The sequence below is a fragment of the Somniosus microcephalus genome, chromosome 26 (assembly GCF_052327205.1).
Source record: "Somniosus microcephalus isolate GS21.2 chromosome 26, FLI_Smic_1.0, whole genome shotgun sequence".
Classification (NCBI taxonomy): domain Eukaryota; kingdom Metazoa; phylum Chordata; class Chondrichthyes; order Squaliformes; family Somniosidae; genus Somniosus; species Somniosus microcephalus.
The window spans coordinates 48,304,011-48,327,272 of NC_141012.1; the positions used below are offsets into that span (position 1 = coordinate 48,304,011).

At 47.9% G+C, this 23,262-nt stretch overlaps 1 protein-coding gene across 1 annotated transcript in view; it reads left to right on the plus strand.

The window, feature by feature from the left end:
- Positions 1–23,262, plus strand: part of smtlb (somatolactin beta) — a 68,026-nt gene that overhangs the window by 30,836 nt on the left and 13,928 nt on the right. Inside the window, exons 3-4 of the mRNA XM_085968237.1 lie at positions 4,632–4,739; positions 5,422–5,601. Coding sequence (XP_085824363.1) covers positions 4,632–4,739; positions 5,422–5,601 — 288 coding nt within the window. The remainder of the gene's footprint in view (positions 1–4,631; positions 4,740–5,421; positions 5,602–23,262) is intronic.

Below are 23,262 nucleotides of genomic sequence, written 5' to 3' on the forward strand. Positions count from 1 at the left end.
ACCAGGAGGGGCTGCACAAGTCACCTGACAAGATCGAAGCTGTTGTGAAGGCTCCCGCTCCGGAAAATGTATCCCAGTTGAGGTCGTTCCTAGGGTTGATTAACTATTACCATAAGTTTCTGCCAAATCTATCCACGGTGCTGCACCCGCTGAACGCTCTTTTGCAGAAAGAAGTACCATGGAAGTGGAGCGAGGACTGTAAGAAGGCCTTTCGCAAAAGCAAGGCATTGATCACCTCAGAGGAAGTGTTCACAGAAGTTCACAGAAACCCCACAGTGCAGTTAGAGGCCATTTCGGCCCATCGAGCCTGCACCAACACATATCCCACCCGATCCCCGTAACCCCACGTATTTAATCCCCCTAACACTAAGGGTCAATTTATCATAGCCAATCAACCTCACCCGCACATCTTTGGACTGTGGGAGGAAACCGGAGCACCCGGAGGAAACCCACGCAAACACGGGGAGAATGTGCAAACGCCACACAGACAGTCACCCGAGGCCGGATTCGAACCCGGGTCCCTGGCGCTGTGAGGCAACAGTGCTAACCACTATGCCACCGTGCCGCCCACTTGTTGGCTCACTAAACAAGGGTGATTATCCCTCCTAAGTTAAGAGAGAGAGTTCTAAAAGAACTACATGAAGGTCATCTGGGGGGAGTCAAGATGAAAAGCCTTGCTAGGGCTTATGTGTGGTGGCCGGGTATCGACCAACAGATAGAGGATCTGACGAAAAGCTGCTCAGGGTGCCAAAAAGTCCAAAATGCACCTCCAATTGCACCGCTGCATCCATGGGAATGGCCTTCAACCCCATGGCAACGTGTACATATTGACTTTGCTGGTCCATTCATGGACTCCATGTTTTTAATTGCGGTGGACGCACATTCTAAATGGCCAGAAGTGATTAAAATGACTACCACTACCTCGGAGAAGACGATCGCGGTGCTAAGAACGATATTTGCAAGAAATGGATTGCCAGAGCAAGTATGTTCAGACAACAGACCACAGTTCGTGTCAGAGGAATTCCAGAAATTCCTGAAGAAGAATGGGGTGAAACATTATACCTCTGCCCCATATCATCCAGCTACGAATGGGCTGGCCGAGAGGTTTGTACAGATGTTCAAAAAGGCAATAAAGGCCATGAGCGAAGATCAGATTCCACTGCAACACAAGGTGGACAATTTCCTACTGGCATTTCGAAACGCCACCCATGCAACAACAAACCAAAGTCCTGCCATGATGTTCTATAACAGGAGGTTGCGGTCCAGGTTGGACTTGTTAAAACCAAATGTGCGGAGGGAAGTCGAAAACAAACAGTTCCAGCATATCAATAACAAGCCCACTCGGAGTTTTGAAATAGGACAACCGGTGTTAGCCAGGGACTATAAAAACGAGAAATGGCAATCTGGAACAATTCGGGCCAGACAAGGACCCCTGATGTACACGGTAGATGTTGGTGAAAACGTAATGCGACGTCATGCTGACCAACTGGTGGGATCGAGAACAAGGGTCGAGCCCATGGTTACGACAGAGACAACCGTGGAGGAAGTTAGTGAACCTGAAGCATCTACCTCAGATGTGAATATACCTGATGATGATGTCCTATCCATAGGGGATCAACTAGATGAGTCACCCCAGCAACGAGAACCAGAGACCCCTGAAAGGCGTTATCCGTCTCGGATCAGGAGGCCTCCTCAGAGACTGAATCTGTGAACTGTTTTTACATGAAGTTGTGTATATATGTTATTATGTTATGTTAAATGGGGAATATATACTGTTAAGCTAAAAAGGGAGGATTGTGGTGTATGTAACCGTTCCACCTTTAAGAGAACTATTTTAAGAGATGCACTACTTTATCTTGGCTGCTGTATACTGTAATACCGGTGGTGACCACACCGGTATATAAGTGCTGTGTAATGATTTATTGGGCAGTCCAGCCTGACCTTCGCCTAGTAAAGACCTGTTGAATTTATTCTTGTGGTCTGTGTGCAGTGATTCTTATTAACAATAACTAGAACACATAGACTTAACAGCCTCTAAAAAATATCTCACGATAAATACACACAAAGGTCTGTACCAGTACAATCGACTGGTTTTCGGAGTAGCATCCACTCCAGCTATCTGGCAAAGAGCTATGGAGCAAGTCCTCCAAGGGATTCCGGGGACTCAATGCTACCTAGATGACATCCTTGTAACAGGAGAAAATGACAACGAGCACCTTGCCAATTTGGAGCAGGTGCTCACTAGGCTGAGAGAACGGGGCCTACGAGCAAATCGCCCCAAGTGCGAATTTTTCCAAAATCAAATATCATATTGTGGCCACATAATTAATAAGGAAGGGTTGCATAAGTCACCTGAAAAAATTGAAGCGGTAATAAAAGCCCCAGCACCTGAAAATGTTTCACAATTAAGGTCGTTCCTGGGATTAATAAATTACTATCATAAATTTTTACCGAACTTATCAACTCTTCTACACCCTCTTAATGAACTGCTACAAACAGGAGTAATTTGGAAATGGAGCGAAAACTGTAAACGTGCCTTCCATAAATGCAAAGACTTAATCACGTCCAAAGAAGTTTTGGCTCATTACAACCCATCACTGCCAATCAGACTGGCGTGCGATGCATCCCCTTACGGCGTAGGAGCAGTATTATCGCATAAATTCCCTGGTGGCTTGGAACGGCCGATAGCTTTTACGTCACGCTCATTGAACTCAGCTGAGCTTAACTATGCCCAAATCGACAGGGAAGCACTCAGCCTGGTATGGGGAGTGAAGAAATTCAACCATTACCTACACGGACAAAAATTTACCTTGTTGACTGACCATCAACCCCTCATCTCCATATTCAACCCTAAAAAGGGTGTTCCCATTATGACAGTGCAAAGGCTACAGAGGTGGTCCCTTTTTCTAGGGGCACACCAATACAACAAAGAATACAAAGGATCAAAGCAGCATGGGAATGCTGACGGGTTATCGCGCCTACCGTTGCCAACGGTAGAAGAAGCACCTACCGTAGACCCAGTGGAGATTTTCCACTCTACCATAGTCGAATGTCCACCAGTAACAAATTCTGCCATTGAAAGGGAAACTAGAAATGACCCGACTCTCTCACGAGTCTACGATTTAACAGTGAAGGGATGGCCAGCACATGGCGAACCACTGTTGCCAGCATTCTCGCAAAGAAGAGAACAGCTGTCAGTGTGCCGAGGAACCTTGATGTGTGGATCCAGAGTGGTGATTCCACCCAAACTCCAGGATAAAGTTCTAAAGGAGCTTCACGAGGGGCATCTGGGTGGAGTGAAAATGAAGAACCTAGCCAGGGCGTTTGTATGGTGGCCAGGTATCGATGGAGACATCGAAGAAATGACCAAGAGCTGCCTAGGATGACAGAAGGTCCAAAACGCTCCACCCCAAGCCCCTCTACATCCATGGGAGTGGCCCTCATCTCCCTGGAAAAGGGTACACATTGACTTTGCTGGTCCATTTATGGACTCAATGTTCTTAATCGCGGTTGATGCACACTCCAAGTGGCCGGAGGTAATAAAGATGTCCTCCACCACCACGGAAAAAACCATCACAGTATTAAGGACCATATTTGCCAGGAATAGGCTGCCGGAACAGATCTGTTCTGATAATGGACCGCAATTTGTGTCCGAAGAATTCAGGAAGTTCTTAAACAACAATGGGGTTAAGCACTACACGTCCTCCCCATACCATCCCGCCACCAATGGATTGGCTGAAAGGTTTGTCCAGACCTTCAAGAAGGCCATAAATGCCATGGGTAATGAAGACATAAAACTTCAGCACAAGGTGGATAACTTCTTGTTCGCATGCAGGAATGCAACACATATGGTTACAAACCAAACTCCCGCCATGATGTTCTTCAATAGAAGCCGAAGATGTCGGCTGGGATTGATCAAGCCCAACATCAGAAGGGACGTGGAGAACCGGCAATTTCAAGGCATGAATGAAAGGCCAACTAGACCCTTCCAGATAGGTCAACAAGTTTTGGCCCGGGACTACCGTACCGAGAAATGGCAGCCTGGAACTATCTGCACATGACTAGGACCGCTGATGTATACCGTGGACATCGGAGAAAGCATAATAAGGCACCATGCTGACCAAATCATAGAGTCATCCGAAAAGGAACAATCAGAGGCCAACTTCTAAGCCGTTACACCCCTGCCATCTAAAATTCTATTCCAATATTTGCATTGCTTCCTCTCTAGCTCCTTTCAATAGATTTCTAAAAAGTTGTATCTTAAGCCATACTTTTGATCTGTACTACCTCTTAAATTCCTTCACTTTATGTTCTACATCCACCTCTCCCCACTGCGGTCTGAGGAGTACTAGATATAAATATAAATTGTTCATTCTTGACAGCTGTGCAACAGCAGATAACTGCAAAAGGCACAGCTTGTGAATCATTGAGGACAAGCTCCACTAACGAGATCTGCTCTTCAGCTATTAAGAGAGAAAATGGTCCAATAAAGTATCTGAAATTGTATCAGCAAAGTATTTACTCAGTCTCCCTGTGTATTGCTTTCTGTTTCGCACAGACTGAGCTTGAGGCCAGAGGACGGTAAGGTTCTGATAAACTGCTGATCACTAATTGTGGGACTTCTGTTTCAGGAGGAGAGTTTTATCCCTGTACGTTTGCAAAAAAGGAGAAGGGCTGTGTCTTGTTATGTCAGAGCAGTCCCGATGCCTCACTCCAAGTCAGAAATATGGCACATTTCGGTAAGGCACTTGACGCTGTATCAGATCTCACCAAAGTTTGTGAACATTGTGTGCTGCTCAAAATGAGTGACGTTAGTGTTTGGGAATGGAACCCTTTCCATTTCAGACACCCAGGGCTTGATAATGCATTATGGAGTGCATGAGGTGTTAATCTTTTCCCTTGACAATTAGCTGTGGAGATCTGAGCCCTGTAACACCCCCAAGGTACCCAGTGTGTCCCATTGCTGATGACTGGTGCAGAGGACACCAAAGCTGCATACAAAGCTGTGTCCAAGGATTTTCGTGCTGTTGAAAAATATTTAAAATATAGGGTCTCCCCATGATGCCAATGTAGCACTTAAGCTACATTTGCATCATGGGTGCGGAGGTCGAAGCCCTACTAAAACAAATCGATTTCCTCCTCACTTCCCTATCTGGTCCATGTCCAGACAGAAAGAAAGACTTGCATTTATATAGCGCCTTTCACGACCACCAGACATCTCAAAGCACTTTACAGTCAATGAAGTAGTTTTGGAGTGTAGTCACTGTTGTAATGTGGTAAATACGGCAGCCAATTTGCGCACAGTAAGCTCCCACAAACAGCAATGTGATTTCACTATCTAATCTGGGAGTTGAATATCAAGCTGTAGTCATTCTCAGTGCTAATCAAACATGACGACCTGTTGAGTAACTCATCTTACAGGATCAGTGGTTGCTGCACGCCGTGTTGGTGATGGTCCAGTCGTGGGTTGAACCTGTCCTTTATCGCCACAATAGCTTGGAGCAGGACAACACTGTGCCCATCTCCCTGGTCAACAGAATCAAGTGGGTGGCAGCCAAGCTGCCCAGATTAGAGAAAGGAATCAACATTTTAATTCAAAAGGTAAGATTACTTTATGAATTATATGTCATTGTGCAGGAACGTGTGTTCCTAACTAAAAGACTGAATTCTACTCAGGCGATCAAACAAAACGAACTTTAATGAAACAAACAGGTTTTAACAAGAAACTGCAGGATAACATCGAATGTAGGTCTGCTCTCTTCAGAGGCTCCATGAGGGCTGCCTAGGGCGGTCCCGGGCTGATGTCATGACGTCATCACGTTCTTCCTGCCAGTGGGGGATCACGTGATGAACGGCGTGACGTCACCACGTTTTAACCGCGCTGTTAAAGTAACCACGCTCTGTACAGTTAAACAGCATAAATAAAGATACAGACTCAGGCTGTCGCTAACACGTTGTTAAAGGAATTATATACAAACGATCTGAGTCCTTTGGTGGCTCCGCCACGTGCGCCCCCCCAGAATTGTCTTTACCAACAAAAGTGAGGTGTCGAGGAGGCCTGACAAGTCTGTCTGAGCGACTTCGGTAACCCTGCAGAGGAAGCTGATGGATGGTGGTCGAGCTGGCGGGCGGCTGTGGTTGAGCTGGCGCAGCGAGTGTGGTCAAGCTGGCGGGCGGCTGCGGTTGATCTGGCATGGCGGCTGCGGGCGGTCGGCCACGTTTCGGCGGTTGAGCGATGACGACTGGGCGGTCCAGGTCCAAGTGAGCCGGCTTCAACCGGTCCACCAAAATGTGATCCGGCTTTCCTCCGATGTCGACTGAAAAGGATTTGTCTCCCGATTCGATGAAGCGGAAAGGACCAGTGTAAGGGGGTTTGAGCAGATCCCGGTGAGCGTCATGGCGGATAAATACGTACTCAGCGCTCTTCAGCTCAGCCGGCACGTGGGAGTTCTGTAGGCCATGATTTGATGTAGGCACCGGAGCGAAGCATCTGGCCGCTTCCTGGTGGCTGACGAGTTGCTGGGAGGCGGACCATGGCTCTGTGGGAGAAGGGAGGAAATCCCCTGGTACTCGGAGTGGCTGGCCATAAACGAGTTCCACCGAGGACAATTGCAGGTCTTCTTTGGGCGCCGTACGAAGACCCAAAAGGACCCATGGGAATCTGTCCACCCATCCTGCACCTTGAAGACTGGCCCGTAGGGCGGCTTTAAACGACCTGTGGAATTGCTCGCACAGGCCGTTCGCCTGTGGATGATAGGCAGTGCTGCGATGAAGTTTGGTGCTGAGCCCCTGAGCTACAGCATTCCAGAGCTCCGAGGAAAATTGTGGGCCATGATCGGAAGAGATGTCCGCTGGTACCCCGAAATGAGCAACCCAACAGGAGATGAAAGCTCTAGCGACGTCTGCCGAAGTGGTGGATACCAAAGGAATTGCCTCTGGCCACCTAGTGGTGCGGTCCACCATGGTGAGGAGATGCGTATAACCATGGGAAGGTGGAAGTGGCCCCACAAGGTCCACATGCACGTGGTCGAAATGACGCTCTGGAACAGCGAACGTAGCCACTGGAGCTTTTACATGACGCTGGGCCTTGGCCTTCTGGCAGACCACGCAGTTGTTGGCCCAGTCACGGACATCCAGGTGCATACCCTTCCAGACGAATTTCGCCGACATTAGCCGTTGTGAAGCCTTCATACCAGGGTGCGACAACCCGTGTATGGCGTCAAACACTTTCCAGCGCCATGCGACTGGCACGATAGGTCGGGGAACGCCCATGGAGATGTCACAAATGAGCGTGGTGCCTGCGGCCTGGAAACTGGCGTCGGCTGCTTGGAAACTAGAGGGGATGGTTCCGTATGATTGGACCTCTGGGTCCGAGGCCTGATCCGCAGCCATGAGGGCGTAGTCAATCCCAAGGTGAACCGCATGGACCACCGCGCGGGAGAGGCAATCCGCCACCAGGTTGTCTTTACCAGACACATGTTGAATGTCCGTGGTAAATTCAGAAATAAACGTCAGGTGACGTTGTTGACGAGCTGACCACGGTTCGGCCGTCTTGGCCATGGCGAACGTTAGTGGCTTGTGGTCGACAAAAGCCGTGAAGGGACGTCCTTCTAATAAGAACCGGAAATGGCGGATGGCTAGAAAAAGGGCCAGCAACTCCCGATTGAAAGTGCTGTATTTTCTTTCATTTCTCCGTAGTTGACGGCTGAAAAACACCAGCGGTTGCCACGTGCTGTTCACCCACTGCTCCTGCACTGCGTCGATGGCACAGTCTGACGCGTCGGTGGTAAGGGCGATGGTGGCACCTGGAAGCGGGTGCGCCAGGATGGTTGCATTGGCCAAGGCGCTCTTGGTGTTGACGAACGCCTGGTCCATCTCGGCCGTCCAGATGATTGGATCCTTCCCGGACTTGCCCTTGAGGGCCTCGTACAAAGGCTGCATAAGCAGAGCCACCTTAGGGACGAATCGGTGACAGAAATTGACCATCCCGAGGAACTCTTGCAGGGCCTTGATGGTTGGCGGGAGTGGGAAAGAGGTAACAGCCTCCACCTTCGTCAGTAAGGGGACGGCGCTGTCTGAAGTGATGCGGTGTCCCAAGAAATCAATCCGCTGCAGGCCGAACTGGCACTTGGCCGGGTTGATGATCAAACCATGCTGACTGAGGCGTGTAAAGAGGGTACGCAAATGGCAGATGTGCTCTTCCTTGGTAGCGCTGGCGACGAGGGTGTCGTCGAGGTAGACGAAGATGAAGTTTAGGTCTCGGAGCACGGAGTCCATTAAGTGCTGGAAAGCCTGTGCCACGTTCTTCAAGCCAAACGGCATCCGCAGGAACTCAAAAAGGCCGAATGGGGTGATGACTGCGGTCTTCGGGACATCTTGCGGGTGCACGGGAACCTGGTGATACCCACGGACGAGGTCGACTTATGAAAAGATGGAATTTCCCGCCAAATGGGCAGAGAAATCCTGAATATGCGGGATCGGGTACCGGTCAGGAGTAGTGGCATCGTTCAGGCGTCGGTAGTCGCCGCATGGCCGCCAGCCGCCGCCCGGTTTCGGAACAATGTGGAGAGGCGAAGACCAGGGACTATTAAACCGGCGAATAATCCCCAGCCACTCCATTGTGTCGAACTCCGCTTTTGCAGCCGCGAGCTTTCTGGGTTCAAGCCTTCAAGCCTGTGCATAAACCGGGGAGCCAGTGGTAGTGATGTGATGTTCAACACCATGCTTCGTGGCCGAGGAGGAGAAAGTGGGCCTGGTCAGCTCCGGGAACTCTCCGCGGAGCCGCGTGTAGTCGTCCGGAGATGGGAACGCACAGGAGACAGTGCACGGCATGGCGTTACCGCGGTGGCACGGAATCGAGTGGAAGGTGGCCACGTTGATCAACCAGCGGTGCCGGACATCGACGAGGAGGCCGTTGGCACACAGAAAATCCGCCCCTAGGATGGCCTGCAAGACTTTGGTCGTGACGAATTCCCAATGGAAACGCTGACCGCCGAAACACACTTGGACCCGCCGCTTTCCAAAAGTTCGAATGGCTGTGCCATTAACCGCCTCGAGGGAAAGGCTGTGTCCCCCAGCTTGAATGTCGAGATTCAACGCAGGTAGGATGCTATACTGCGACCCGGTGTCGCAAAGGAAACGTCGACCCGATAGGGAGTCGGTGATGAAAAGATGTTTCCCTGAAGATCCGATGGCCGTCGCAGCCGCGGAGCACCCATTAGACCCGGTCCTCCTTCGCCAGGAACGCTGCAGGAGCTTTGGTTTCTTTGGGGCGAAAACGGGCGTGGGAGGAGCACCAGCCTGCTGCAAAAGGAGCTGGAGCTGCGTCTGTGGGGGATGGGCGTCTCATGGCCACGCAGCATTGCTGGGTTACTGTGAACATCTTATCTGCTTCGGCAGCAATCTCGGCGCAGTCTGTAATCTCGGATCTGGCTAGGGCAGCCTGCACCTGCTCCGGCAGTTGGCAGAGGAATAGCTCTCGGAAGAGGAAGCATTCTGGTTCGGCACCCAAGAGCGTGAGCATTTGGCTCATGAGCTCTGATGGTTTGGAGTCCCCGAGGCCGGGCATAGCGAGGAGCCAGCGAGCGCGTCCTGACTTCGAGAGCCCGAAGACTTGTAGCAACCACGCCTTTAACGTATCATACTTGCGGTCAGTAGGTGGACTACCGAGAAGGCTGACGATCCACGAGGCAGTGGCGCTATCGAGGGCGGAGACCACGTAGTAATAACGGGTCTGATCCACGACGATGTTCCTGATGGCGAACTGGGCTTCAGCCTGGATGAACCACGCGGCTGGTTGTTGCTCCCAGAACTGTGGCAGTTTCAGAGTCACGGCGTTCGTTTCCATGCTGAAGATCTTCCGCGAAAACCATTCACGAAAGTCGGGGTCACCAATGCAGGAACGTGGGTTCCTAACTAAAAGACTGAGTTCTACTCAGGCGATTAAACAAAACGAACTTTAATGAAACAAACAGGTTTTAACAAGTAACTGCAGGATAACATCGAATGTAGGTTTGCTCTCTTCAGAGGCTCCACGAGGACTGCCTAGGGCAGTCCCGGGCTGGCGTCATCACGTCATCACGTTCTTCCTGCCAGTGGGGGATCATCACGTGATGTCATCACGTTTTAACCGCGCTGTTAAAGTAACCACGCTCTGTACAGTTAAACAGCATAAATAAAGATACAGACTCAGGCTGTCGCTAACATGTTGTTAAAGGAATTATATACAAACGATCTGAGTCCTTTGGTGGCTCCGCCACTATTGTGTGTTTGATAGTGCATGGTCGCACAGCATGTTACCTGTAGTTCCGATTTAATGGTTGCGCTCTCTCAACAAGGGGTGGAAAAATCCAAGCTGACACATTACAGTCACTATGAAGGATGACATCCTCTGTCACTGTCTCCAGAAAATCAAAATTCACAATATTATGCATTGCAATTACTCAAAAAACCTAACTGAATATTTACCTGCTTAACTGTTTTACTTTTCCTCAGACCTTTTTTATTATTCATTCTCGGGATGTGGGCGTTACTGGCGAGGCCGGCATTGATTTCCCATCCCTCGTTGTCCTGAGAAGGTGGTGGTGGGCCGCCTTCTTGAACAATCCAGATTGTTTAATTGTGGATTGGTGTAACTGAGTAGTCACTGCAGAGTTAACCAGGTTGGTGTGGGACTGCAGTCACGTAGAGGCATGAGGACAGACAGGTTTCTTTCCTAAAGGTCATTAATGAACCAGTTGGTTTTTAAGACAATTCGATTCATGGTCACTTTTTCCAATACCAGCTTTGTTTGAAACTGAATTCGAATTCTCTAACTGCCATGGTAGGATTTGAACTTGCCTTTCTCGGAGCTACTAGTCCAGGCCTCTGGGTTACTAATTTAACTCATCCTTGGTTCCGAGGGACTGCCTAAGAAGAGAAGAAGATTACTAATCCAGTTACATAACCATTCCACCACCATATACACTTCAATACTTCGTCTAAGTATTATCGGAGGACCAGATCTGGATGGACACTCCAAGCTGCAATGAACATCTTGGGATGGGGGTGGCCTTTCTCTCAGGACCTGCAATCGGCTCCTTTTTTGCTTTTGGTTTATCCTTATGCACTGATCCTTCCACATGTGACATCATCGGGAGTGGAGTAGGGGTGACTGTCCTCACAGAAAGCAGCCTCATTGCTTCACGCCCTCTCTATCCCATCAAAGGAACGTAGGAACAGGAGTAGGACATTCAGCCCCTCGAGCCTGTTCCACCATTCAATGAAATCATGGCTACTCTGCAACCTAACTCCATATGCCCACCTTTGGTCCTTAGTATCTTTGGTTAACAAAAATTTATCAATCTCAGATTTAAAATTAACAATTGATCTAGCATCAATTGCTGTTTGCGGAAGAGAGTTCCAAACTTCTACTGTCCCTTGTGTGTAAAAGTGTTTCCTAATTTCCCTCCTGAAAGGTCTGGCTCCAATTTTTAGACTATGCCCCTTAGTCCTAGACTCCCCAACCAGCAGAAATAGTTTCTCCCTATCTACTCCATCTGTTCCCTTTAATATCTTGAAAACTACAAATAATCACCCCTTAACCTTCTAAATTCCAGGGAATACAACCCTAGTTTGTGTAATCTCTCCTCGTAATTTAACCCTTGAAGTCCAGGTATCATTCTGGTAAACCTACGCTGCACTCCCTCCAAGGTCAATATATCCTTCCTAAGGTGGTGCCCAGAACTGCTCACAGTTCTCCAGGTGTGGTCTAACCAGGGTTTTGTACAGCTGCAGCATAACTTCTACCCCCTTGTACTCTAGTCCTCCAGATATAAAGGCCAGCATTCCATTAGCCTTTTTGATTATTTTCTGTACCTGTTCATGACGTTTTAATGATCTATGTACCTGAAACCCCAAGTCTCTTTGGACCTCCACTGTTTTTAGCTTTTCCTCATCGGAAGTGGGAACAGGATACTGATTGAACACCCGTACTTACGCCTTTCCCGGCAGGAAGTCACTGGATAACCATCAGACCTTGGCTGATGTTTACCTTGATAACCCAGTAATACGTAACAACGGAGGTCCACTGTAAGTGTCCCGACTGAAGCACTGACTGAAATCTGCAAATCTATGATAAACCAACTGAATGTAATCGTACTGAGTATTGTTCACCGGTCCAGGTGCACAGTTTGTCTTACCTCAGAGGTATCCTTCTCCTTAGCTTGCTTTCCCACGCAATTGGATCATCATCTGCAAACTCACATTTTTTTCTGACAGCACTAAAGATACTAAGCCATGCGGCGATCCCAGGACTGATCTCTGAGACTCTGTTGGTCATTACTGCCTCGCAGGTTTATTCCCATTAACAATCACCATCTGTTTCCTATTATCCAATCATTTCTCCATCCAATTTACAACTTCCTCCTTGGTCCCACGAGCTTTGGGGATAGCTGTAAGTATTTTGTGAGGGACTTTGTGAAATGCTGTCTGAAAATCAAGCTATGTAATATCAACCGCATTGCAATTCATCCACTAAATTGGTTACATCCTCAAAGTATTCCAATCAGTTTGTTAGATTTAATTTGTTCTAACTGCAATGGTACTACAGGATGGAGTGACTTGAGGCCATACTTGATCTGGGTTAACATTACATTCTACGTACAGTGGGGCTAATTTTAGAATTAAAAATCAGCAGCCACATTCTGTTCTTAATCCATATTAAACCAACACTTTCCAAATCAAAGAAATAGATGATCCACCTTTATTACAACTCCTTGCATATTATCACAAGCTATGTACTACATTATAAAGCACTTTATTAAACATGAAATCTCAAGAACCAAAGTCCAGTACTCTGATCAGAGGGAGAGAGAGAGGGAGAGGGAGAGGGAGAAAGAGAGGGAAGCAGAAAGAGAGAGAGGGAAGGAGAACTTTAGAATGAAAGTGGAGTGTAACAGAGTGTTGTAACTGAGACCCTTTTAATGGGGAGCATGGTTTGTTCAATGTGCCTTGGACACTTTCAGGCATTGGTAGTTTGGAGGCAGAAAACCACAAATAGTTATGTACCCGCCTTCAGCACCCATCACCATGGCAACACACACGCAGCAAACAATCCCGATCATCATACTCAATCAAACCTGAGTCCTGGACAGCAAGATATTGATTGGTTTCATTCGTGTCATGTGCTATCCTACATTCCTGGAATAGTCAGCAGTACCCCCTACAGTCGATTCTGTACAGTGTAAAAGAAAATAGACTTTATAAAGACATTTATATAGCGCCTTTTGCAACCTCAGGACGTCCCAAAATACTCCACAGCCAATGAAGTACTTTTGAAGTGAGTTCACTGTTGTAATGTGTAGTGTTTAACCAGCCTGGAGTTCGGCAAACATACGTATTTTACATGGACAATCAGTGCTTTGTCCACTGTTCCCATGTTTCCTCTTGAAAATCAGCAGAGGGGACCATACCCATCCCGTGCTAACTCGCAAGTTCTTGAGCCCTTGTGTTGGTGGCACTGATCACTTTGCCACTGCAGTTCAATATTTCATATTGTGTTCACTTGGATCCCATGCTTGATGGGGCAGGAATTAAGGTAAAGAGGTAGAAAACCATGAAGAAGTGGCCACACAACTCAGGTATAATTCTACTACAACAGCAAAATACTGTGGATGCTGCAATCTGAAATAAAAACAGAAAATGCTGGAGATACTCAGCAGGTCAGGCAGCATCCGTGGAGAGAGAAACAGAGCTAACGTTTCAGGTCGATGACCCTTCGTCAGAACTGGAAAAAGTCATAGATGTACTCGGCCTCTTACACTGTTCCAATGAAGCTCACGTAAGCTCAAGGAACAGCACCTCATCTTTTGATTAGGCACTTTACAGCCTTCTGGACTTAGCATCGAGTTCAACAATTTTGGACCATAACCTCGGCCCCTATTTTTTCAGGCATGTAAGGGGTTTTAGATCGCAGAGGTTTCTCTCTCTAGAGGCCTCTCTCTCTTGCACAGCAAAACCTTGAGTGGTTCGACCCACTCGCCCCTTAGGTTCTAGACACTGGACTTTGAGGCAGGAACTACAATGTAGAGAATGCTCTATAGGCCAGGTTTAATGGAAACAAAATGAAATTTTATTGCATAGAGAAAAACAAATCAAATGCAAGTCAATAAAAGGTACATGGGAGGGAAAAACAAATTCATAATACATTACTAACTGAGATAGATACAGGCATATTATACTTTACAAAAGTCATCATGAAATGGGGAACACACGGAACATCGAGGGACAACAACTCATAATTAATTATCCCCTGAAATACCCACCCCTTAAACCTATCTAGATCGGATTATGAGGGGCCAGAAACATGCTCACCAATCCAGTTAGGAACTGCAAGGTTTTGAAAGGTCTGCGTTTTGATCCTCTCAGGCATCCTGTCTCCACGTGGTCATTGGGCTGTAGGAGCAGTGGGCTGCTCAAGCTGATGGCTCCTCCACTTCAGCAAGACGAGCGGACCCTCATTTTGTTCACAGCTCATTTTTCTCTGTGCTCCGACACCTGATGTTGTAGGGTGTTTCATCCTCTCTTCTTCTCATCAACTTTCTCCTCGTTTTATCAGTGGCCCGGGGTTTTTGGTCGATGATCTCCCGACGAATACCCCAGAGGCCGAACGCAGACTCGAATCACCTTCTTGACTCGGGAATGGCCGAGGCGTTCCCACTACTGATTCTCTCTCTGGCTACGAGGCTAAGCGTGCTCGTCTTCCTGAGGAGTCCACCACGCTTCCTGGTGAATCTCTCCTCTACTCCTGATGAATCTACCATGTCAAGCTGCCGTGCAGTTGCGCGCCTCAAGTTTTCCCCGGGACCCCCAATTATACTTCTCAATCGAGGTCCTTATCTCCCACCATATCAAGGTTAGTCTTTGTTTAATTTTTGGCGGGCTGGTGTCACAACAGGGTAGTTATTATATTTAAAGTACTTTCGGGATGGCCGGTGATGGCCATCTCTGGTCTGGAATGACCTTGTATTGTTTTGAATGTCTTCTTGATGTCTTTAACGGGTCTTTGATGCTCCCCCTATGAATATAAAACTGTTTCCCTTTGTCTGGGTAAACATTTAGATGGCCTTTATCTACAGGACGATCTGACTGGATCTGCATCCAATCCATATGTATGGGGTTCTGTCTGGTTTGGTTTTCTCCGAAACGGCCTTCCAGAACTTACTGTGGGCTGAATCCACAAAGGCTGTCTGGGGGCTGCAGGAACCATTTTAAAGTGTCCCAAAAGCTGGTCACGGGGTCTGGCGGCCATTTTGTGTGCCCTTTTTCCTGGGCTTCTTTTAAAACAGTCTTTAAAAGGAAAAGGCCTCTCCTGCCAAGGGACCCTTATCTGACAATATTAATTTTGCGAATCTTACAGGCAGCAGGTATGGATGATTCTGCCATCCCCATTTGCAGCATTTAATCTCTCCTGCCTTCCACCCTATCACAGCCCGTCCCTTTTGTTCTTTCCTCCCTTCTCCCCTTTCCCTGTCTCTGCGCCTGGTTAAAGCCTGTTCCATCTCTAACTTTTTCCAGTTCTGACACAAGGTCACAGACCTGAAACGTTAATTCTGTTTCTCTCTCCACAGATGCTGCCTGACCTGCTGAGTATTTCCAACATTTTCTATTTTTATTTCAGGTATAATTCTACTCCATGTGGTCCACAGTGCCAAAGAGGTTGCATTTGGCCCAGAATTTGCAGGAGCGGGGCATCTTGTGACGAGCCCCATTAGTTAGACATTTTCCCTCACCTTTCAGTTCGAAAAACCTTTGCCCTGTAATTTTTGCTGGAAGTGTGAGCTGATAACGGCATGTCGAGGGCGACGGGCCATCTGGGACCCATTTCAGCAGTGACCAAAGTAAGAAATATCTCTTGTCTGAATGAATGGACAATGTGCTCGGTCCGATTGCTCAGACAAACTAACTGCCTATAGATAAGTCACCAGTACACCTTTACATAAAATCAAGTTATGTGCGAATCGCATAGTTACACACACAAACATGCACACACGCACCCACACGCAAACAAACGCACACACGCACCCACACGCAAACAAACGCACACACGCACCCACACACAAACAAATTCACACATGCACATGCCCCCACATGCAAACAAACATGCTCAGCAATGTGATAATGACCAGATAATGGGGGCTAAATTTGGGCTGTGCAGCGCCAGTTTTTTAGGCACTACGGGCCTAGGCAAAATTTGCAAATGACACAAAACTTGGAAGTATAGTGAACAGTGAGGAGAGTGATAGACTTCAAGAGGACATAGACAGGCTGGTGCAATGGGCGGACACGTAGCAGATGAAATTTAATGCAGAAAAGTGTGAAGTGATACATTTTGGTAGAAAGAATGAGGAGAGGAAATATAAACTAAATGGTACAATCCTGGTGGGGGTTCACAAACAGAGAGACCTGGGGGTATGTATGCACAAATCGTTGAAGGTGGCAGGGCAGGTTGAGAAAGCAGTTAAAAAGGCTTACGGGATCCTGGGCTTCATAAATAGAGGCTTAGGGGGGGACTTTAACTCAGGTGCGGGATGGTGTCGTGTTATCCACATGAATCTAAATGGATGTGGGAGATTGAAGCAATTTTAACTTAAGTGGCCAATTGATTTTCAACATGTGGGAAGCCTTTGCAAATGGGTTTTTCATGACTGAAAGTCCCCTCCGATGACATCATCATTGCTGCTGCATTTAAGGTCCACAGCAAGCCTTGTTTCTTCTGCAGACTGCCAAGCTTCTTGACTGTGCAGTGTGAGGGGGCTGCAGCAAAAATGCCATCACCTCGTTAATGTACATAAAATTTCTGATGGCAAATGTTGCAGTTGTTTCGTCTGTCATTTCGCTATTGGGACTTCCACATTGAGGCCTTAGGCATACTTGCAACTGTCAGTATGGTGGTCAGAGTGCTAGGAATCCTCTGGTTCTTGGCCATTGTCAAAGCTCTGGTAGGAAGCAGCGAGGCAAAAGTGTTTGATTGACTAGGCTAAGCAAATTTGGCCAGGATGAGTGCGTTCATTGCATCCCGGGCAGCAGTGTTCTCGCGTAATGCTGCCGCTGGTTGATGGGCCTCTGCAGGATGTTCGTTTTCGCACTCCTCCTCCTCCTCCTCCTCCTCATCTGAGGAGGATATGTGAGGAGCCACTTGGTCCTCAGGAATCTGCAAGCCACAACGCTGTGCCATGTTGTGAAGTGCACAGCAAACCACGACGATTCTGGAGATCCTGGCTGCTGAGTAATGCAGGGCTCCACCTGATCTATCCAGGCATCTGAAGCGCATCCTCAGCAAACCAATGGTTTGCTCGATAATGGATCTGGTGGAAATGTGGCTGAAGTTGTAGCGCTCCTCAGCTTCGTTGGCTGCCCTCCTCAACAGCGTCATTAGCCACATCCTCAGGGGATAGCCCTTGTCTCCAAGTAGCCATCCGTTAAGTTGGTCTGGCGGACTGAATAACGGAGGCACACTAGACTGGCACAGTATGAAGGAGTCATGACAACTGCCAGGGTATATGGCACAAATATGCAAAATTTCCTTCTTGTGGTCACACACCAGCTGAACGTTAAGGGAGTGGAAGTCCTTGCGGTTGACAAAAATACCTGGATTGCGATGGGGTGCCCTAAGGGCCACATGTGTGCAGTCAACGATGCCCTGCACCCTTGGAAAGCCTGCCAGATTAGCTAATCCAACCGCTCACGCCGTGACACTTGCTCGATCCTTGGTGAAATGGATGTGATTGTGCGCGAGGGCAAAGAGGGCACCGGTTACCTGCGTGATGCAAGTGTGTGCGGCCGCCTGGGAGATGCCGCTGATGTCTGCTGCTGATCCCTGGAATGAGCCTGAGGCAAAAAAGTTGAGTGTGGTGGTGACTTTGATGGCCACTGGTAATGCTTGTCCACCTGGTCCTCTGGGCAGCAGGTCTTGCTGTAGCATTGCGCAGATGTCAGTCACTACCTCTTGCGGAAGTCGGAGCCGCCTTTGGCACTGCTGCTCAGACATGTTGAGGTAGCTGACCCTGTGTCTGTAGACCCTGTTTGGAGGGTATCTCCTGCGCCGACGGGCTTCCATGCGTTGGCCCCTTCTGGCCTGTGCAGCTTCAGGTGGGTGAGCAGCAGCCTAGCGCTCCTGCTGTTGCTGCTGTTGGTGCTGCTGTTGTTCCTGGTTCTGCTGGTGCTGCTGCTGGTGCTCGAGCTCCTCTAATGCCCAGATGGGAAGGAAATAAATAGCTCCCATGCTTCTGGTATATGCCTCCATTGAGAAAGCGCTGAGTGAAGGTGGCGAGAGGGGTTTCCCAGGAGGTCACACTGGAGATGGGTGTGAGGCTCCAACCTTCCACAGGTGTGGTTAAGCCTTCTAAAAGTTGCCCCAGACCTGAGACCACTAAGTCCTGCCACCTGCAAATCATGGCTGATCAAATCTCCTCTTTAATGGTTGACCTGCAGTTGATAGTCAGCAATCCAATAGTGCTCCCGCCAGGTTTCACAGGCGTGATCCCCACCAGACGTGTTTTACGTGGGAAAAGGGTGAAAAATGCAAGGGCCTTTTAAAATGGCATTATAAAGGCCAATTATTGCTGATTAAGGGCCTTAAAGACCAGTCCCGCCTGTTGGAGGCGGGACTGATTCGGGACCATCAGACACGCCTGGGTTAAAATGGCTCGGGGTCGGGAACCAGGCGGGGGTGTCCCGCCCGCCAGTTTTAGCGATTTTAACCCCCCGCACGCCTCAAAGCCCGCCTCACAGCTCAGTTAAAATCGACCCCATAGAGTACAAAAGTGTAGAAATTATGATGAACCTGTATAAAACACTGCTTCAGCCCCAACTGGAGTATTGTGTCCAATTCTAGGCACTACACTTTAGGAAGGATGTGAAGGCCTTAGAGAGGGTGCAGAAAAGATTTACGAGAATGATTCCAGGAATGAGGGACTTCAGTTACGTGGATAGACTGGAGAAGCTGGGGTTGTTCTCCTTGGAGCAGAGAAGATTGAGAGGAGATTTGATAGAGGTGTTCAAAATCATGAGGGGTCTGGACAGAGTATATCGAGGGAAACTGTTCCCATTGGCAGAAGGGTCGAGAACCAGAGAACACAGATTTAAGGTGATTGGCAAAAGAACCAAAGGCGACGTAAGAAAAAACCTTTTTACGCAGCGAGTGGTTAAGATCTGGAATGCACTGCCTGAAAGGGTGCTGGAGGCAGATTCAATCTTATCTTTCAAAAGGGAGTTGGATAAATATCTGAAGGAAAGAAAATTTGCAGGACTACGGGGAAAGGGCGGGGGAGTGAGACTCGCTGAAATGCTCATGCAGAGAGCCGGCACGGGCTCGACAGGCCGAATGGCCTCCTCCCGTGCTGTAACCATTCGATGATTCTATGATTGTAAGTGTTGGTTGAGAGATAAATATTGGCAAAGGCACTGGGGGGAATTTCCCTGCTCTTCTTTAAACAGTGTCATGGGATCTTTTACATCTACCTGATAGAGCAGCCGAGGCCTCAGTATAACGTCTCATCTGAAAGACGGCACCTCCGACAGTGTGGCGCTCCCTCAGTACTGCACTGGAGTGTCAGCCTGGATTATGTGCTCAAGTCTCCAGAGTGGGGCTTGAACCCACAACCTTCTGACTCAGAGGTGAGAGAGCTATCAGTCAACAAGGAAACATTGGGCCTCCCCTGATCCGGGCTCTCCCCTCTCCTTATATGGCCCCCCGCCCCACCTCCCGCCCTGACTTACCTCGCCAGGGGCCATTCCCATAGGTCCCAGACGACTGATTGCAGCTGCACGATTTCCTGCTTCTGCCTGGCAGCCTCTAATCAACCCCGCTGATTTCGGGCGGGCGTCAGTGAGGGAGGAGGCCTGGGAGATAATACCACCCGGCTCGACTGTCACCCACGTCAGTCCCCGATTCCAGCACCAGCTCAAAATCGAGGCTCGAGCCTCCAGAAGCTGACAGCTGTGAATCCTCTTCAGCAATATCTAAAAGCACCCCTACTAGCGAACATACTTCTGTGTATTTTAGTCATGTAGCTACATTATATCAGTAACTGCACTGCAAAAAGTACTTCATTGACTGTAAAGCACTTTGGGACGTCTTGAGGTGGTGAAAGGCGCTATAGAAATGCAAATCTTTGGCCTAGAAATTCATGGTCACCAGCAGTGATGCCGGCAACTCGGGCTAACGGCCGCTGAAAACGGCCGCGGTGATACCCGAGAAAACTTTGCGCTGTGCGTCGCTGTGGTGTATGTGCCTTTAAGAGCCCCAGGTGTGCGTAATGCCGGTAATTGCCACTTGGGCTATATAAGCCTGTGTATTGTGTATATCCTTTAGAACCCCCCGCCAGACTTTGCTTAGTAAATACCTATGAACCAACTCCTGTCTTCAGTGTCTTTATCAACACATGGACACTACAGTGGCGACGAAGTGGAAACGGACTTACCTGCAATTCGGCAGCACCTCAAGGACATCGATTCCTTGGGCGTCCAGAAGACTCAAGGAAGTGAGAGAAACTGTGTTTCACCAGCTGGCCAAGCTGGTGGCAGATACTGCGCTAATCCTTCCTGGGCGTCAGGCTGTGGCTCCAGCGGCTGGCTCTACAGCTGAGACAGGCAGTGAAATCGGAGGAAAGCAATAACGGACTGGGAGGGAGCACTCGGGAGACAGCCGGCGCAGCAAGCAGGTCAGCGTTCAGACCTCCGGAGGGAACGAGTCTCCAACAGTGAATAAGCGGAAACCGCAGTAAAACAGCGTTGTTATCGGCAGCAGCGGCGGGAAAGCGCGGGAAGCGCCATATCTTTGCTACAGAAAAAAAAAGCGCGGGAAGCGCCATATCTTTTCTGAAATGCCTAAATCTGGTAATATTGATGCTTTTGATAGCGAAATAGAGAATTGGACCACATACGTGGAAAGAGTAGAGGTATATTGCACTGCAAATGGAATAGAAGATGAAAAAAACGCTTCAGTACTTCTGAACTTAATGGGCGCAAAGACATACGGGCTGTTACGAAACTTAATCACTCCAGCCAAACCAAAGGACAAGAATTTTAAAGAAATTGTTGATACCCTGCAGGAGCACTTAAACCCAACACCGCTGCTGATAGCGGAACGATTCAAGTTCTTCAAGAGAAATCAACACAAGAATGAAAGTAACGCTGATTACCTAACCGAATTAAGAAAGCTATCAAAGTACTGCCAATTCGGGGCAGGACTATCAGATTATCTTCGAGACAAATTCGTTTGCGGTCTCTTAAGTGAAGGAACACAAAAAAGACTGCTTTCTGAAAAAGATTTAACATTGGACAAAGCTTTCAGTATGGCTGTATCATACGAAGCAGCAGCAAAAGGAGCTGCAGAGATACAACAAAAGACACAGGACTTCGGCACCCATGAAATGACACAGGGGTTCGGAAGATGTTATCGCTGCGGCAGATCCACCCATAACCAGAGGGACTGCTGGTTCAAGGACAAAGCATGCAGGCAATGCGGGAAGATTGGACACATTGCACGGGTATGCCAATCTGGACAAAATAAATCCACTGACAGAAAACAAAAAATCAATAAGGAAAAGTACAGGAAGGTACAAATGATGACGGACAGTAGCTCCAAAGACCAGAAGAGCGATAGCGACTTCAAAAACAAGAGACTAAGCTGTCTCAAATTACATAATGTACTTGCCAAAGAGGATTACCAAACCATTTGGGTTACCCTCACAATAGCAGGGTCCCCAGTTAAAATGGAGCTAGATACAGGATCAGCTCTAACCGTAATAAATCGACGAGATTACGAGAGGCTATTTTCACATATACCTCTAAAAGACACATCCATTATCTTAAAAACATATACGGGGCAGAAAGTATACCCCAAAGGAAAAATAAGAGTGCCTGTTGTATACAATGGCAAAGAAATACAAAAGTTGTATTTATACATTCTATACAAGATGGTGGTCCACCGTTGTTGAGACGTGAATGGATCAGGAAGATACGTTTAGACTGGCACTCCATTCAGGCACTGACGGTGGCCAGTAAGGAAAAAAACAATGATGACATCATACCTGAACGATTAAAAGACATCTTGGCCAACGCCAAAGAAGTGTTTCAAGAGAAACTAGGAACCTTGAAAGGCATCACCACCTCAATAAAAGTGGAAGATACAGCTGGAGAATTTGGAAAAAGCAGGCGTATTATCCAAAATAGATTGGAGCGAATGGGCAACACCCATCGTTCCAGTCATGAAAAAAGCATTGAAAAATAACTCTGAAGAACAGAGAAAAATTCGCATCTGTGGGGACTTCAAGGTGACTGTAAACCCGGTCCTTCACACAGTACAGTATCCTCTTCCGAGGATAGAAGATATTTTCACCTCACTATCCGGAAGGAAACGTTTCACCAAAGTTGACTTGGCACAGGCATATCTACAGATGGAGGTTGAGGACGCCTCTAAAAAGTATCTCACAATAAACACACACAAAGACCTGTACCAGTACAATCGACTGGTTTTTGGAGTAGCATCAGCTCCAGCTATCTGGCAAAGAGCTATGGAGCAAGTCCTCCAAGGGATTCCGGGGACTCAATGCTACCTAGACGACATCCTTATAACAGGAGAAAACGACAACGAGCACCTTGCCAATTTGGAGCAGGTGCTCACTAGGCTGAAAGAACGGGGCCTACGAGCAAATCGCCCCAAGTGCGAATTTTTCCAAAATCAGATATCATATTGTGGCCACATAATTAATAATGAAGGGTTGCATAAGTCACCTGAAAAATTGAAGCAGTTATAAAAGCCCCAGCACCTGAAAATGTTTCACAATTAAGGTCATTCCTGGGATTAATAAATTACTATCATAAATTTTTACCAAACATATCAACTCTTCTACACCCTCTTAATGAACTTCTACAGTGTGGTAAACCACTGTTTGTATTCCACTGTGTACATGCCTGGACATGCCTCGGCTGACTCCTCCCACAAGTCCTAGTATAAAGGTGACTGCTCCCCAGCCCTTTGTATTTCTGGACCGGTCAACCACTCGAGGCAGACCTTCATTCTTTTGTTAATAAAAGCCTTTAGTTACTCTCTTAACTCTCAGTCTTTTATGAGTAATTGATAGCGCATCAATTTTATTAACAAAATTTTTATAATGGAGAAGATCCTAACACCAGCATGCCTGGACTTAGATCATCGGGAGGCGGACTCATCCACCAAGTTTACTCACTGGCTTAAGTGTTTAGAAAAATTCCTGACCG